General features: G+C 31.8%; 1 protein-coding gene across 1 annotated transcript in view; it reads right to left on the bottom strand.

The window, feature by feature from the left end:
- The window catches only part of Cad99C (cadherin 99C), a 105,986-nt gene that overhangs the window by 67,081 nt on the left and 22,610 nt on the right, over positions 1-16,295 (bottom strand). The window contains exons 6-7 of the mRNA XM_080167011.1: positions 5,584-5,669; positions 4,913-4,978 (exon numbers count right to left, since the gene is read on the bottom strand). Coding sequence (XP_080023137.1) covers positions 4,913-4,978; positions 5,584-5,669 — 152 coding nt within the window. The remainder of the gene's footprint in view (positions 1-4,912; positions 4,979-5,583; positions 5,670-16,295) is intronic.

Genomic DNA, 16,295 nt, shown 5'->3' with positions numbered 1-16,295 from the left:
TAATAATTTTGATTCGAATAGTTTAAACTATTTTCAAATATTTCCTTTCGTTCATTAATAATGAAAAGGCATTTCAGTTTTTAATATCCTATAATAAAAAGTAGTAAGGTTTTTTTTCTGAAGCTTAAGATTTAAAAAACAACTGAACCTATTGAGTTTTCCTTTACAGGAAGCTTCACATATTTCCATGGAAGGTTTACCCTAATTCATTGTTATAAATGGTTCTTAGGATTGTTTTAGGCCATTTTTTAATCTAAGAATGTAGAGCCCCTTAATGCTAGGGCCCTAGGTGCACAGTCACTAGTAATTTTAATAAAAATGAAATACAACTTTCAGGGGAGCTTTGTTATTGTCATTGTCAAACTCTAGGGGGTGTGGAGTTAGAGTGATACAGCTTTAGAAAAAAAAGTACCCTATTTCCATAAAAAAAAATGTTTTCTAATACAAAAACTGGAAATATATTTAAACTGCCATTTGGACGACACTAAATTTCTCTCAGCAATTTTGCTTTAAAATAATGAATAGAAAAGATTAAAATCTGTTGCTAATCAGTGCTATATGTTTTAAAGGGTTGTCTATTGCTTTAGGACATTACAGGGATTAAGGGATATTGCAATTGGAGACAAATAATTTGGATAATGATAAGTACACTCGAGAATTTTTTTGTATGTAACTTATTCGCCAGACAATGAAATTATTTTCTCTTTATATGCATTATTTTTATTAATATAAGCGAAATACCATTATATTTTATCTTATTAATGACTAGCGACTTGGCCCCCTAGATGCCTCTAGGGGCACTTGAGGTGGTGGGGGGGGTTTAATTGAGGTGATGATACCTTCCTCCAAAATAGCTGTAAACCTTCCCAGACCCTTTCCTACACTGTAAAGGAAAACCGTATCGGTTCAGCCGTTAGCGATACCCTTCGGTTTATACAGACACACAATGATCCTGCTACTTATATAGGAGGAAAATGCTGGAATTATTATCCATTGTCATATCCCGGATATCCGTGGTTAATTTGTAAGTGAAAGTTTCTTATCAATACTAGCTAGGGCTGAGGGACAAAAAGTGTCTGTGAATTTTAGAACAATGTATTTTACACTTTTTACTCACATACTTCTTATACACTTGCTAACACATATACACTTCAACTAGGCATAGGGGGAGGGGGGGGGGGGTTCCCTCATAGTGCCTTGTGGAGCATAGAATACCCAATCTCAAAGCCCCCTTCTTTTTCTTTTTAAAATGAACTAATAACGAGAGGGGGAATTCGATTTTTTATTAGTTTTCATTTTACCTAAAGCTAGGTTAGGTTGTAATATATGTATTGGGTTAGGCACTGAAGTTTAATCTCCGTGGGGATAGATAATTTCCTTTTTTGAAGTATATTTCTGTGCAGTTTTTTAAATAGTGTTTTATGTATAGTATCTCTGTCATTAAAAATCAAGTAGATGTTAAATAATTTTGAACAAATACAACAAATAAACTATCTTTACTTACTTACAAACTTTGTCTGATTTGGTGTGCCTGCTTTTTATAGTTAATGGCAATATTAGTTAAAAATGTTTTTTTAATTGGAAAAATAAGATTAAACTAAGATTTGAAAATAAGCAAAAACAAACCTTTAAAATATCCTTTTAATAGTTATCTGTGAGTTATAGTTATCTAGAGTTCTTTGGTTAATGGTTATTAAAAATTACGGAAGGTTACTTTAGCTCCACTCGAACTTTTATAAAATCTTCTAAGCACGTATTGTATAACAATACGATACTTTAAATTTAGTCTGCATATCTTTTGAATTTTATCACACCAATATTTAAAATTGCCGAATGACAATTAATTTCAAGGTTTATCGCATCGAAATCTGTTTTCCGCCGAAAGTAAAATAGAAAATTATAATATAAATTCAATTTTCATAAGATCCAAGGGCCGAAGGTTCGTGCTAACAAAACCAAGAATAATTTTATAATCTTAATTTTAGTGAATAATCTATAATGCAAAGTATAATGATGTTTGTCCGTCCGTCCGTCCCTTAAGATCTCGGTAACCACTGAACCGATCGGATTATACTCTTTAGGGTATATTCCTATTGGTCCCGTGGTGGTTTTCAGTTATTTTCTTGGGGAGTAGGACACCCACAACCCCTCCCCCCACCCAAAAAAAATAAAAATTCCTGGTGCTGCCCATATGAGGCTAGGGGCAAAGCCGCTAGTTTTATATAATACAATACATGAATTTTCAATATGGCTTAAAACCAGGATAGATTCAGCGGAAATAAATCGGACTCGTTTTGAAGAGCTATGAAGAAAAAAAAACAATTTACCAGGGAGGGGGAATCATTAAATATTTTAGTTAAGCCCACCCCCCTCTCCTGTTAACAGTGATTATTTGAATCCCCCCGGCCCCCTCCCCCTAAAAAAATCCTAAAAGGGTTAAGTATAGTTTAGTGTATAAAAATATTTCTTTTGTTTAAAATAATTTAGCATATTTTTAATCTTGTTTTTTCGATTTATAAAGTGTATGCAGTTTTTCTATTCTTAACTTTTTACTTTTTATTTTAAGACATGATATAGTCCAAAAAAATCAATACATGCAAGTACATGTCATATTAGATATATAAAATGGATACATTACTTATAATTAAAAGGCTCGGAGGGAGAGAAAAATGGACTCTAAATCAAATCGGTACCCAAAGTGTTTTGACTAATTGTAGGCTCAAAAACTTTGAGTACTTTGATTGTCTTGATCAAAACTACAAGAGGAAAACTTTTCAATAATAATTTATTATGTATGTTTGAAGATTTATTCAACTTCAGTAGTAAATGCAAGATAATAGATCACCCACATTCTTATTGTAAATACAGAGAATGTGTGTTTTTATTTTTATTTTGTCCATGATTATTAGATCTAATAATCACACATACAAAGACACATTGACAGAGATATGACATAGAAAAAAAATAGTTCACTGCTAAAATAATATACTAGTATTCACGTTCAAACTTAAAATTTTTTTTTATCCATTTCATATAGTAACTAAGCTTTCTAGTAGAATGAGACATTATTTGGAGTATTTTTTTATGAAGCTACTCCGTCTGTCCGTCAGTATATCCGTGTATTTTTTTTCATTTTATTATCCTATTTCTTTCTTTTCCTCTCTCTCTCTTTTATTATCGCTGAATATATGCTCTATTAATAATTTTTTGCTTTTATATCCAATATTTTTGTGCTACGCTGTTTATAGATGTTGTTATACTTGTTCATTAATGATTATTTTAGAAACAAAGATTTCCTTTTTCAGTTGCCTATCCCTGTTGTAGATCCCCCCTGGGCCGGAAGTAGATTAGTCACACGAACTCTTCTCTGCGCCATGTGAAATTTTTATAAAGTTTTCTGTGTCAACTTACAAGAATTAATTCAGACATTTTCCCATGTTTTTAAGATGTACCATACAATCCTCCCCTTCCCGGCACCCTCCTACAACCTACGACATTATATCTACGTAAATGAACACAGTATAAGTGTCGGACTGATTATAACGTAAAAAAAATTAGCCAATGGGAGGCCACTATAAATTTTACCATTGGTCAATAATGGCCTGTCATTGGCTAATTTTGTTTGTTACGTCATAATCAGTCCGACACTTTTACTGTGTTCTACGTAAATATCAGGCAAAATAGTTCTTTAAATGGCACTAGCAGCTTCGCTCATAGCATCTATTGGCTCTTTAGGGGTAAGAGGTGGGCAGAAATATATCCTAAATCTATCTCGAAACCTTTTGTGAATCTTCTCTAGAAAGGAGAACTCAATCAGTTCAGTAGATGAAATCTTAAGCTTCAGACAAAAAAAACTTTCTATTTATTCTAGGGTTGAATGATATAACTATTCTATTTGAAATTATTGTTGTGGGGGGGGGGGGGAGGAGTCCAATAATAATAAAATGTAAGTTGACTTATTTAAAGCTTTCATGATAATAAATTACATGTGGTCCAAATATATGTAACACTGTCATTAGTTCCTATTTAGCATTCCCAACAAATGAAGTGATAATCACAAGAATCCAAATTTGTCTGTTTCATGTCTGTCTAAAAGTGTTAGGATGTCCGTGTGTCTATTCAAAAACAGTTTAGGTTTTTATTTCTTTATGGTTGAATTGGATGCTGTGAGTATTGGTGCAAAATTTTACCGAATCTACTACTACATTGGACCGTTCTTTAAATACTTGTATGCCAAGTCTGAAATCGATAGAACAAATTTAATATTCCTAACTAACGGGCGGGACGGACCGAACCTGAATGTAGAAAAGCTGCGCTTTTTAAAATCCAAGGTTTTTAAAGATGACATATTAAGATACAAAAAATGTTCTAAAAGTTGTGTAATGATAAAAATACTAAGGAAATCACGTACACATTTTATGGAGCATGACAGTCTTTGTATTAGATCAAACAAACTTTAAAGTAGAGATACAAAATAATAAGAGAAAGAAGAATATTTCTAATATGTGAAATTCTGTCTTTGATAGCCCATAAATGTCGGGGAAATAAATAAGCGTCTTAGATTTAAAGAAGCATCCCTTGTAGCGGAAAATAAAAAGAAGATTATGATTCTTTATTTTAAAAAAAAAAACATTTTTACGCCCCTAGTATCTAGGGGATATGTGTGGGCAGAAGGCTAACACCATCCTAAGAATTAAATCTAAAAACAAGCCTAAAACCATCCCAGGTCCTAAGGAAAGCTTCCCCAAAAAAGGAAAACTTAATTAACTCAGTAGTTATTCAGATTTTAAGATTCAGATAAAAACATTTACTACTTTGTATAATAGAAGATTTTTATAGAAGATTTAATATTTTTTTATTGCCTCAGCAAAGCTTTTCTGTAAGTTTTTTCTTTCAACAGAATGTTTTTTACCTGAAAACGACAGAATTGATTGGCGCATCTTCCTCAATGTCCACAGTATAAGGTGTGTTCATAAATCTAAAAATAATTATTTCTCGCATCGTATTATAAACAGCTTTCCGCGGATATAAAATGTACAATTATAAAATTGAAACCAGTTTTTTTAGCCCCGATGTGCCGACGGCACCGGCTAAAAAACTGGTTTTAATCTTATGATTGTACATATTTATATTTGTAGAAAGCTGGATATAATACGATACTAGACATAGTTTTTTAGTATGGATGAGTACCGGTTCCTATCCACCGGATTCGAATGGTTACGAGAAAACATATTATTAATTTTATCTTTGAAAATTCTAGTCGCATTTTTTAAAAGTCAAACCTAACCCCATGATTTATGTTTTAATGATTATTTCTAAATATATTATCTAATGTAATTTTTACTACAAATGTATCTAACAATTAATGTCTTTTTATATCAAGATAAATATTGTATTAATGTAAAAGTTAGTTGACCACGGATATGTGTATGAGGAGGTCGAAGGGCTAGGCCAAAAAAATGCGATTACTACTATAATTCTATTTCATTTTTCCTTTACAACTACTTAGCATTATTCGGGTAAATGTACGGCTAAGAATCTGTTTTTTAATCCTTACTGGTGGAAAATGTTAATTTACGCTACCTTGGTGTATTGTCGTTGAGATCACTGACTTTGACAATCACTGGAATGGTCCGGCGCTTTCCGGTCCCTAACACTGTACACGTCACCTGAAATGTTTGACACATTAGAATCTTAAATTACGTTATATCTAATTAGTGGCCGCGTTCCTACAGGTAAAGAGCAAGGATCTAAAAGGATAAGATAATGGCCGATAAATTGATGTACATTATACATCCCCAATGATGATACACAAAATTAAACCTGCTGTAGATTACAATTAGTGGTTGAAACGTTTGGACACTCTATTTTATGAACAAACCAATCAAAATTTATAAAGTCCCCAAACTTGATAAGCCAGCGAAAAAGAAAACCTTATCATAAACTTTGGGGACTAGTGTAATTAACAACCCGTTGGATCTTCTCTCTCTGGGTAAAGGGAGATTCCTCACAATTTCTTTTTTTCTCCCAACCTTGTCAGTTCATTTTATATTCGTAGAAAATTGTCTGCAATATGATGGTATACATGAGTTTTTATTATGGCTAGGAACCGGTTCTAATCCACCGTATATTAATTAGTTTTGAAGCCATACTAGAAATAAAGTTTTTCTGTCAACACCACACAAAAGCCAAACAATCAAACTACAATACAAAACTTTCAAATATTTCGCTTGCAAAAAGGCAGTATGGAATGTGCTTAGGGGGCTAATTTTCATTTTTCAGCAGTCCACTCTACAATTCTCAAAGTATGTCCCTTAATCTACAACATATAGGGTTACAGATAATATAGAATATAAATGTGAAATTTCATTTAAAGATTTCAATAATCAACGAAAATCTACTATAACCTAGTTTTTGTGCCCATATCGCCATGGGGAAATTAACATAAATTGTCTCTAAATTTATTTTTTTAATTTTAATAAATTGGATGCGCTCATGAATGTCATTCTTGTTGAAATATGCAATTTTATTACCACATAAATTCTTATGATAGGCCTTTAAAATTCTTTATGTAAAACATTTATCTAACATGCTAAAAATAGCCATGGCTTATTATTATAAAATCTTTTTTTAATCAGTAAGGAAAAATTAATATTATAATATAAAAAATCAAAGCGCTACTTTAGATTTTTTTACTATCTAAAAGTTTAACCTAATCTAAATAGTTAAGGAATAGCTAGTAGAATAATGGTCAAAATTTAATATATAATTTTGTGAATTTTATAGATTTGTCTTTATAATCGAATGGCATTTATTTAGATATTCAATATTGAAAAACAAAATTTGATTGGCAATTACAAAATATCAATAAAAATATTTGAAAATTGTAGTTTAAAACTGTAATATGAATATTTAACATTATTCGATAAATCATGATCACGAATTCTCAATGGGGCTATAGCACTTACACATCCAGCAAATTTACAGTTGATGTATTTTTGGCAAAATGTTTTCTTCCTTTTTCTCATGCCAAGAATACATCCAATACTGGCAAAAATACATCCAATATTTTTATACATATGTCAAAAATACATCTGACACTGGCATTTACACATCCATACTTTTTCAATTATATGTCATAAATACATCCAACACTGGCAAATATACATCTAGATTACTTTATAAGAATATTTATTTACAATGAATTAGATTTTGTACAGTATGCATTTTTTGCCCAATTTTAGTTACTCTCCCCCTATTTACTTCCCTTTTCTCAAGATGCTCCCTACAAAACATCAATACACTTCTTTCCTTTTCAGTTATAACAACAAAATGATGAACAACTTTGAGCTATATTGAATTATTGTTCTTTATTAGGTTTAGCTTTAAGCATTTTAAGTTTTAAACATAATAATAAGTTATGCTTTCCTACAATATAAGTTCTTAGTTTCATTAAATTACATTTCATTTAAACAAGAGTATAGAAAAAAAATAAAGATAAAATAACAGATTTCATAGTTTCAATAAATAAAATACAAACTTGATAAAATAAATCTTAATTAAAATATAGTAGATATGACTAAGCCTTGTAATTTATCTAGAAAAATAGGGTTGTGAGATTTAGGTTATAGGTAAGGTGTAAGAAAGAGATAAATTGTTTGGAAAACAAAATATTTCTGTTATGTTCATAGGAATATATAATAAATTAAAATATAACTCTGCAGTGTACTTTAAACACAAGGATTAATATTCATTGAATGAACATTATGCTTTTAAATAATCAGACCTATATAGCTGTTGTTTAAATTGAGTTTAGAATATGAAAGTAATTTAACATTTTTTTAAAGAATCCATGGCTGATTATTAGATTTACCTTTCATAGTTGATGAATTTTGGACTTTTGGGCAATATTTGGGTGAAATTAATGTACTTGTCTTATTCCTTTATCCCTGCTTATTTAGATTAGATTCAAAATGATGTTCTTTTTGAATGAGCCTTAATACACCCTTTCCACTATTTCTTCCTCCAATTTTTCTATGAATTTAAACTATCTTAATTCTCTTAATTTAGAAGCTACTCTTTAAAAGGACTCTCCACAGAAAAATCAACTTTGGATTTTTGAAAATCTAACCTGAAACTATTATTCTCTGTTCAATTTTAGGCAGTTTTTGTTTTTGTGGCATCGCGATCGAAGCCCTTTGAAAATTTTGTCCGCCGCCTATTTGTACTGCCGCTATAACAATATATACTACACTTTCCTCCACTCATTATGTGTTCGCCGCTAAAGAACATTTGCTCCATTGCAACCGGCCGCTCTACGATTTATCCTCTTCCTTGACTGGACAATCCTGCCGCCTCCATTTTGTGTTCGCCTCCGCCAAATATAACCATCTTTTGCCGCAGTTGCCGCATTCATCGCCCTTCTCCGCCGCTACTCCGCTATACATTGCGTACGTAGCTATACACAAGACCCCCAGCCTCCATTTAATTTCTGAACAAGGGAGAGGGGAGCATGTATTAAAAAGCGACGTACAGCGGAGTAGCGGCGGAGAAGGGCGATGAATGCGGCAACGGCGGCAAAAATAGAAGCTAAAAATCACTAAAGCAGCACAAATTAAATGGCGGGAGGATTCACTTAAAGGAGGTAAAAAATTTCAAAGGGCTTCGATCGCGATGCCACAAAAACAAAAAATGCCTAAAATTGAACAGAGAATAATAATTTCAGGTTAAATTTTCAAAAATCTAAAGTTGATTTTTCTGTGGAGAGTCCTTTTAATTAAAAACTTTATCCATCTTTGTACATTATTTAGTTGTTGATTTATAAACTGTTTATTTGCATATTAAAAAAAAGTTTAAATCTTTATAATGCTTTTTATTCTAACCTGACAAATATATTATAACTTGAATAATATACAAGTGTGTAGTTTTCTTAGTATTTTACATTAAATTTCTATGGATGTATAAATGCCAGTGTTGGATGTATTTATGACATATAATTGAAAAAGTATGGATGTGTAAATGCCAGTGTCAGATGTATTTTTGACATATGAATAAAAATATTGGATGTATTTTTGCCAGTGTTGGATGTATTTATGGCATGAGAATCGATTTTACTGTCATTTATACAGTAAAAATTCAGTTTGTCATAAATACATCCATTGCACTGGCGAAAACACATCCACTGTAAATTTGCTGGATGTGTAAATGGCAGTCCCCCTTCTCAATATTTTGAGGTAAAAAACATTTTAACAAATATGTATCGTTTAAACATAAGTATTAAGATGTGTAGCATTTCTAAAAGTAATTGATTAATTTTTGTGGTTGGTGGGATAATCACCCATTTACCCCCCTTCCCTCTAGACGTTTCTGTATTAGAGTTCACTTGAAGTTGAAGTATTTCTTTGTATGTGAGATAACAACCCTTTTTTTTATTTTTTAAATAACTGCATGTCTATCTCACTAAATCAAGAAAGGACTATTATCTTTTTCATGGAGAAAATCTATAAAAACAAGGATGACAACATCCATAAAATCGAAGCACTGAACGGTAGAACAAACGGACATTAACACTTGTATAGTGTTAGAACTAAATAATCATAATATAAATGTATAAGAGTCAAAGCAAAATTGTAAGTAAATTTGTTGAAATACTGCTTGATACAGGATAATGTTTATGGACATACTTACATTTTTAGGACTTGATTATAGAGTTGCTTCGCTTATTACATTATACTTTGTTGTCCCAGGAATCAATATACAAAAAATCTGATCAATCCGATGATTAGATCACATAAAAATTTGTTTTTAAAATAGTAAAAAAAATCAACATGTTTAAAATGGACGTACGGACATTTTGGTAATGATTATAGAGTTGCTACGCTTTCTAAATCGTACCTAATTACTAAATGAATCACCATGCAAAATTTGAAGTCGATAGGACAATTCTAACATGCCTAAATTAACGAAAAAAGCTATCCGTTACGGACGTACGGACGGACCGACCCTAATTATAGAAAAGCTTCGATTTTAATATTATATTTAATGAGAACTTATCAGTCCAAAAACCATAAAGAATTAGTTTGATTGGCACTGACAGAAATGATACTGTTATTATTAGAATGAAATGTCCATAGACATCTACCAAATATTTTCATGTATGTTTGTTTGAAATGGCATTCTCGTGATATGGAATGAAGGATGGTGCAAGGGCTAGAGTATAAATATTTAAATAGATCTGCGAGATAACGCAACTTTTAATATTGTCACAAATATTTGAATTGTTAGTATATTTGGAACTAGCGGCTACGCCCCTAGAGGCCTCTAATGGTACTTGGAATGTTTTTTTGTATTTAAAATATGTCTGTGTTAGGTTGACGTTTATGTTGCGTTGGAATCTAATTGTAAAATCGAGAAACGTAAAAACAATTTCGATTTTTTTATTTCCCTTGGTAGGGTGGTAATACCCTCCCCCAAAATAGCTATAAACCTTCCCGGGACCTATGAGAAGCTACCCTGTTAAGGAGAACCCGATCGGTTCAGCGGTTACAGAGATCCTTCGGTACAAACAAACACACAGACACGACACACAAACATACATCCTGTTACTTTAGTATAAGGATTTAGGACTTTTACTGTTTATTACTAACTTAGACATTTCATGCTTTGAAATAAATTAGTAGAACAAATATTAATTAAATTACAAATATTTTAAAACCTAGTAATAGTTATATTTATATCACATCGTACTCTGGACAGTTAACCGCGGATGGTAAAGTGTAATGTTTTAGAAATAATTACAATTTTATGATATAAGTCTTATTTCTCATTAAAATATCTGTCAAACGATTAATATCCGCTGGATTAGATCCGGTTCTGAGGTAGACTGAAAAATGATGTATCACATACAGGTTTTCGCCGTTAGTAAAATAAAAATAAAAAATTAAAACCAGTTTTGTTGGCCCCGAGGGGACAAAGCTTCATTTATTCATTTATTTTTTATTTAACTATTAAAAAAATTGTCTGTAATACGATACTATACATTATTCTTCAGTATAACTGAGAACTGGTTCTAATCCAGCGGATATTAATCGGTTTTCAAGCCATTTTAGAAAGATTAATATTAATACTTAAAAACCTTGGTAGTTAAAAACATTTAAGCTAATGTATAGAAAATTACATGTTGACTTCAAATAAAAGATAGATAATACGTCTTGTCAGATAATGATGGTAATTTTAGGAACCTTATAAATGATTCTTCAAATTTTGAATGGGGAAAAAACATAACAAATGAAATAATAGTTTGGGTAGTTTAACAAAAATATTATTGAAACAAGGATGACAACATCCATAAAAGCGAAGATCTGAAACGGTAGGACAAACGAACATTACCACTTGTAGAGTGTCATAACTGAATAAAAAGAAGAAAAAATGTATAAAAGTCGAGACAAACTAGTAAGTAAATTTGTTAAAAAACTGCTTAAATGCAGAATAATGTTTATGGACATACTTCCATTTTTACGCCTTGATTATAGAGATGCCTTGCTTATAACATTGTACTTTGTTGTCTTAGGAATCGGTATTTTAAAGTTAACAAGTTAAAATTCAACATGTTTAAAATGGACGTACGGACATTCTGGTAACGAAAATAGAGGTGCTACGCTTTCTAAATAATACCTAACTACTACAGGAATCACAATGCAAAGTTTGAAATCGATAGGACAATTATGCTTAAATTAACAAAAAGAGCTAACCGTTACGGACGGACGGACCGACCCTAATTATAGAAAAGCTTTGCTTTTAATATACTAAATCATAATTTCTTTAGAATTATAAAAGTTAAAATGATAAATTTCTCTAATTAATTCAGGTGAAAAAATATTGATTGAAAAAATGAATATTGAATTTTGCTTGGTAAAATGTGCAAAATAATTGGATAAAAATGCAAATAAGAAACAAATGCAAATTTGTTTGCAATCTAATCAGTAATTTTTCTTATATAAAATATTTTCTACAAAGATTAGGTTTAAACTCAGTTTCATTTCAGTATTAAAGTAAATTCAAAAACATGTATGGAAAAAATTTAAAATTTAACCGCATAAAATATTCTAAAACGCTTAATATTTTTCTATTCCAACTAGGTCTTTAACTTAACTAATTAATTATACTTATCTTTTTTATTATAATTATTATGGAAATATTTATTCTTGATCAATGTTATAATATCCAGAGAGGGAGGATACATTGGACTGAAAATTACACAGGTACCCAAAGTTTTAAAACCACTTGAACTTTTGTTCTTTTTATTTATTTTAATTGGTGGGTTCCAAACTAAGGGTGTTCAAATTTATTAACCAATAATGTCAAGCTTCAAAGGGGGATAATTATGTTTATCATCACTTGGGATGTAGATCAATATATTGTTCAATGTCTTATCCCTTAAGATCCCTGAGAATATCTGGCTATCTTGCTTCAGGGTGTGTGAGATGATTTCTAATATCATGAAATTAATTATAAAACCACCAGAGATAAATTATTATTGCAAATCTTAAAAATGGAACTCTAATTCTTAGGTATGATAAGTATAACATTTATGATGTCATTAGAAATAGTTTAATTCGACAATAAGTCAGCAATTACCACTTGTATTCAATGTCATATATATACTTAACATAAGTAAAATTCAATGATGTTATTATAGTAATGACATTTTGATAATTTGTCAAGATGACCACTTGTTCTCAATGCCTTGTATTCGTACACAAACCTTAGACTTTCAATACCAACATAATGCTAATAGTTTGGATAGGTTGTACTGCATTGAATTTAATCATTCTTGTCATTTAATCATTCAATGCCATATAGTTGACATAAATAAAAGTAAATTGTGTATATTAATGGCATTTCAATAATATGTCAAAAATTACAACTTTTCTTCATTAAACCAATTTCTTCTTCCAATTTCATAACAGTAGAATACTTAATTATAGTTTTGAGAAGTTTTTCTGCTTTGAATTCTCTCATTCTTGTTTTAAATTGAATAATAGGGCTCAATGATAATTTAGAAACAGAGAAAGTGAATTGAGTGTTCAATTATTTCTACAAAACTATTTTTTATTAGCAAAAAAAGTATAGAACTGAATCAAAAGATCCACTTGATTATGCTGTGGTAAAACCATGCGGGTCTATTAAAGTTACTTGCGGTTACGCCCATAAAAGACTAAAGGGACCCTGTCGTACCCCCCCTCCCCCTTACCACTTTCATTTTAAGATTTTAAAAGAAAAAAAAATGTCGGGAAGTTTATTTTTTATCGGGAGGGTGCAGTTACCCTTCCACTTAAAAAGTTAAAAACCTTTCCTTACCCTCTAAAAAGCTTCACTGTAAAGATGAATCATATCAGTTCAAAGGTTAATGAGATCCTTTTCTAGAGACAAAAAAAAGCTTACTACTTTAGGTATATAATAGGATTATGGTAGAAACGTTTAAACACTGTAAATGAAAGAACAAAACTGTGTAGAAGAAAGAAATGGGTGGGAAGGTCACACTCTAGGGGTTGTCATACAATAAGTTAAATCAGGGATATTAGGGATAAGATTGATGCATATCCCAAATGATGATACACAATGTTACCTCCTCTGAAGATTAAAATTAATGGTTGAAACATCCCCAAAGTTGTTTAGCTAATAATTTGAAAACGATATTCAAAAACTTTGGGGACTAGTGTAATAATGAGCCCAATATCACTTCCCTTCCTGAAGTTAAATTCAATAGAGAAACGGGGGGAGGGGTGAGTAAGGTTAAAGTTGAAAAATAGATAATTATGACAGCTTGGTTGCTCAAATTTTTTTACCCCTCCCAAAATTTTTACCCTGGGGGTAAAATTTGCTTGGGAGGGGGGGGGTAATTATCCCCCCTAAAATCTGTTGGAAGGGGTAAATTTTGTTTACCCCCCCCCCCAAAATTTACCCCCAGGGTAAAATTTTTTGAGGGGGGAAATTTAAATTTTCTGAAATATTTAGTATTAAAAATGCGCGCGAAGCAAATTTTTTTACTCCCCCCAAATTTTTATCCCGGGGGTAAAATTTGCTTGGGGGGGGGGTAATTATCCCCCCTAACATCTGTTGGCAGGGGTAAATTTTGTTTACCCCCCCCCCCCCCCAAAATGTACCCCCGGGGTAAAATTTTTGGATGGGGGTAATTTAAATTTTCTGAAATATTTAGTATTAAAAATGCCCGCGAAGCGCGCAAAATATTTTTATGTTAGAGATTTTTTATTTTGGGGGGGGTAAATACCCCCTCCTAAATGGTTGGGGGTGCCTACGGCACCCCCAGGGTAGGGGTAAATGTTAAATAGGGGGGGTAAAATGAAAAAAAATTTGGGGTAGCCTACGGCACCCTTAAAATTCGTTTGGGGGGGGGGGGGGGGGGTAATCGCCCCATTACCCACCCCCCCCTTAGACGTCTATGGATAGAACTTAGAATTTGTCCTTCTTAAAAGCTAATATTTACTCAGATTCTTTAAAAGACAAACATAAAACCATAAAATTTACTTCTTAGCAAATAGTTAAAACAAATTGCCTATTGATTTGAAGGCTCAATGTAAAACAAGAATGATTTTGTCAACAACACAGAAATAGCGCAGATAGAATAGAAAAATTCCAATTATCAAATATATTAAAGTACCAGGATGTCTTTCTAACTGTATGTCCTTATTTATGATCTATCTATCCAAAGGACAGCATATACATGATTTATGTTTGTTATGTGTCCATAGGATAAAAGTAAGGGGTCACAGCTGACATAATACCGACATAAAGATTATCTATTGACATTATGGCTGCATGTTTATGTTGATTGTTGATATAATAACTATACGAAAGTGATAAAATCAGAAAATAGAATTGACAACAACCATTACATTTTTGAGTTTTTGTAAACCTAATGATAAAATCGCATCTGACGTATCTTTAATTTGAAGTACTCTCCCCCCCCCCCCCCATTCAACAAAAAAGCAACACTTCCACATACCTAAAAATGCCACTTCCTACCTAAATACCACACACTTTTTTGTTATTAATTGTGCACCTTCCATATAATTGGTGTATGTCCGTCCGATTATGAAACAGTCACCATGTAGCCAACACACTTTAATTAAGCAGAATATAACAAAATTACACAGCAATCCAAATAAAAAAGAGCCTTGTTAAATACTGTTACCAGCCCCCCCCCCCCTTCATTTAAATAAAATTTAAAAAAGGATGGAGGTAACTTTGTTTGTTTATTACTGCAATGAGATTCAGTCCCCGCAGGGTTAAGGTTTGGTACTCGATAGGCTTGATAAAGGTAAAGGTTTTGATTTTTAAATTTAGCACATCCTCCCTATACTTTTATCTACTTTAATAGCTGCGCTACTTATGAAAATTATACTTCTTGGTAAGCCCCACTTAATTCCCTAATCTTCATTATTGCAGTTTAATTACTTTTGACGTAAAGTGAAGGTCAATTATAATAATTACTTCCCTAAAACACTAGTTAACATAGTGTAGCTTATGAAACTATCCCTAAAACACTAAATACAACACTGTTGCCTATGAAACTAACTATTAAACACTAGGTAACAGAGTGTAGCCTATGAAACTAACCATAAAACACTAGGCAAAAGAGTGTATCCTATTAAACTAACCATGAAACCCTAGGTATCACCGTGTAGCCTACGAAACTATGAAACTAGGTAACAGAGTGTAGCCTATGAATTTATCCCTAAAACACTAGGTAACACAGTGTAGCCTAAGAAACTATCCCTAAACCACTAGGCAACACAGTGCAGCCTATGAAACTATGCATAAAACACTAGGAACAGAGCGTAGCCTTTGGAACTAACCATAAAACACTGGATGTAGAATAAACGTGGATATTATGTCAAGGAGAAAATTGTCGTCAATTAAGCTGCCTAACATGGAACTCACTTATTGGGCAGTTCCTTTAGCCAGTAGGGAATGGGGTAAAAGGAGTGGAAAGGGGGAATAGTTATATTAGCCTGCTGCGTGTTTCACTTTATTAGAGAACATGAAAATCTGGTGTAAGATCCAAGTAATAATAAATCCATAGTTTGAGAATGTGTGTGGTGTATTTACACCCATAAAAACACAATTACACACAATTCACAAAATAGTTTACACAAAAGATCTCACAAAACATACATTTCCTATCCTTTTAAAAATCTATAATAAAAAACTTTAGAGCTATCATTTTACGAAAAGGTTTATACTTTTCTTACACTTATTATTACTTCTAAGTG

This window comes from Acartia tonsa, chromosome 7 (assembly GCF_053477335.1).
Source record: "Acartia tonsa isolate MP-2025a chromosome 7, ASM5347733v1, whole genome shotgun sequence".
NCBI classification, from domain to species: Eukaryota; Metazoa; Arthropoda; class Copepoda; order Calanoida; family Acartiidae; genus Acartia; species Acartia tonsa.
This window is presented reverse-complemented; position numbering and strand designations above follow the sequence as displayed.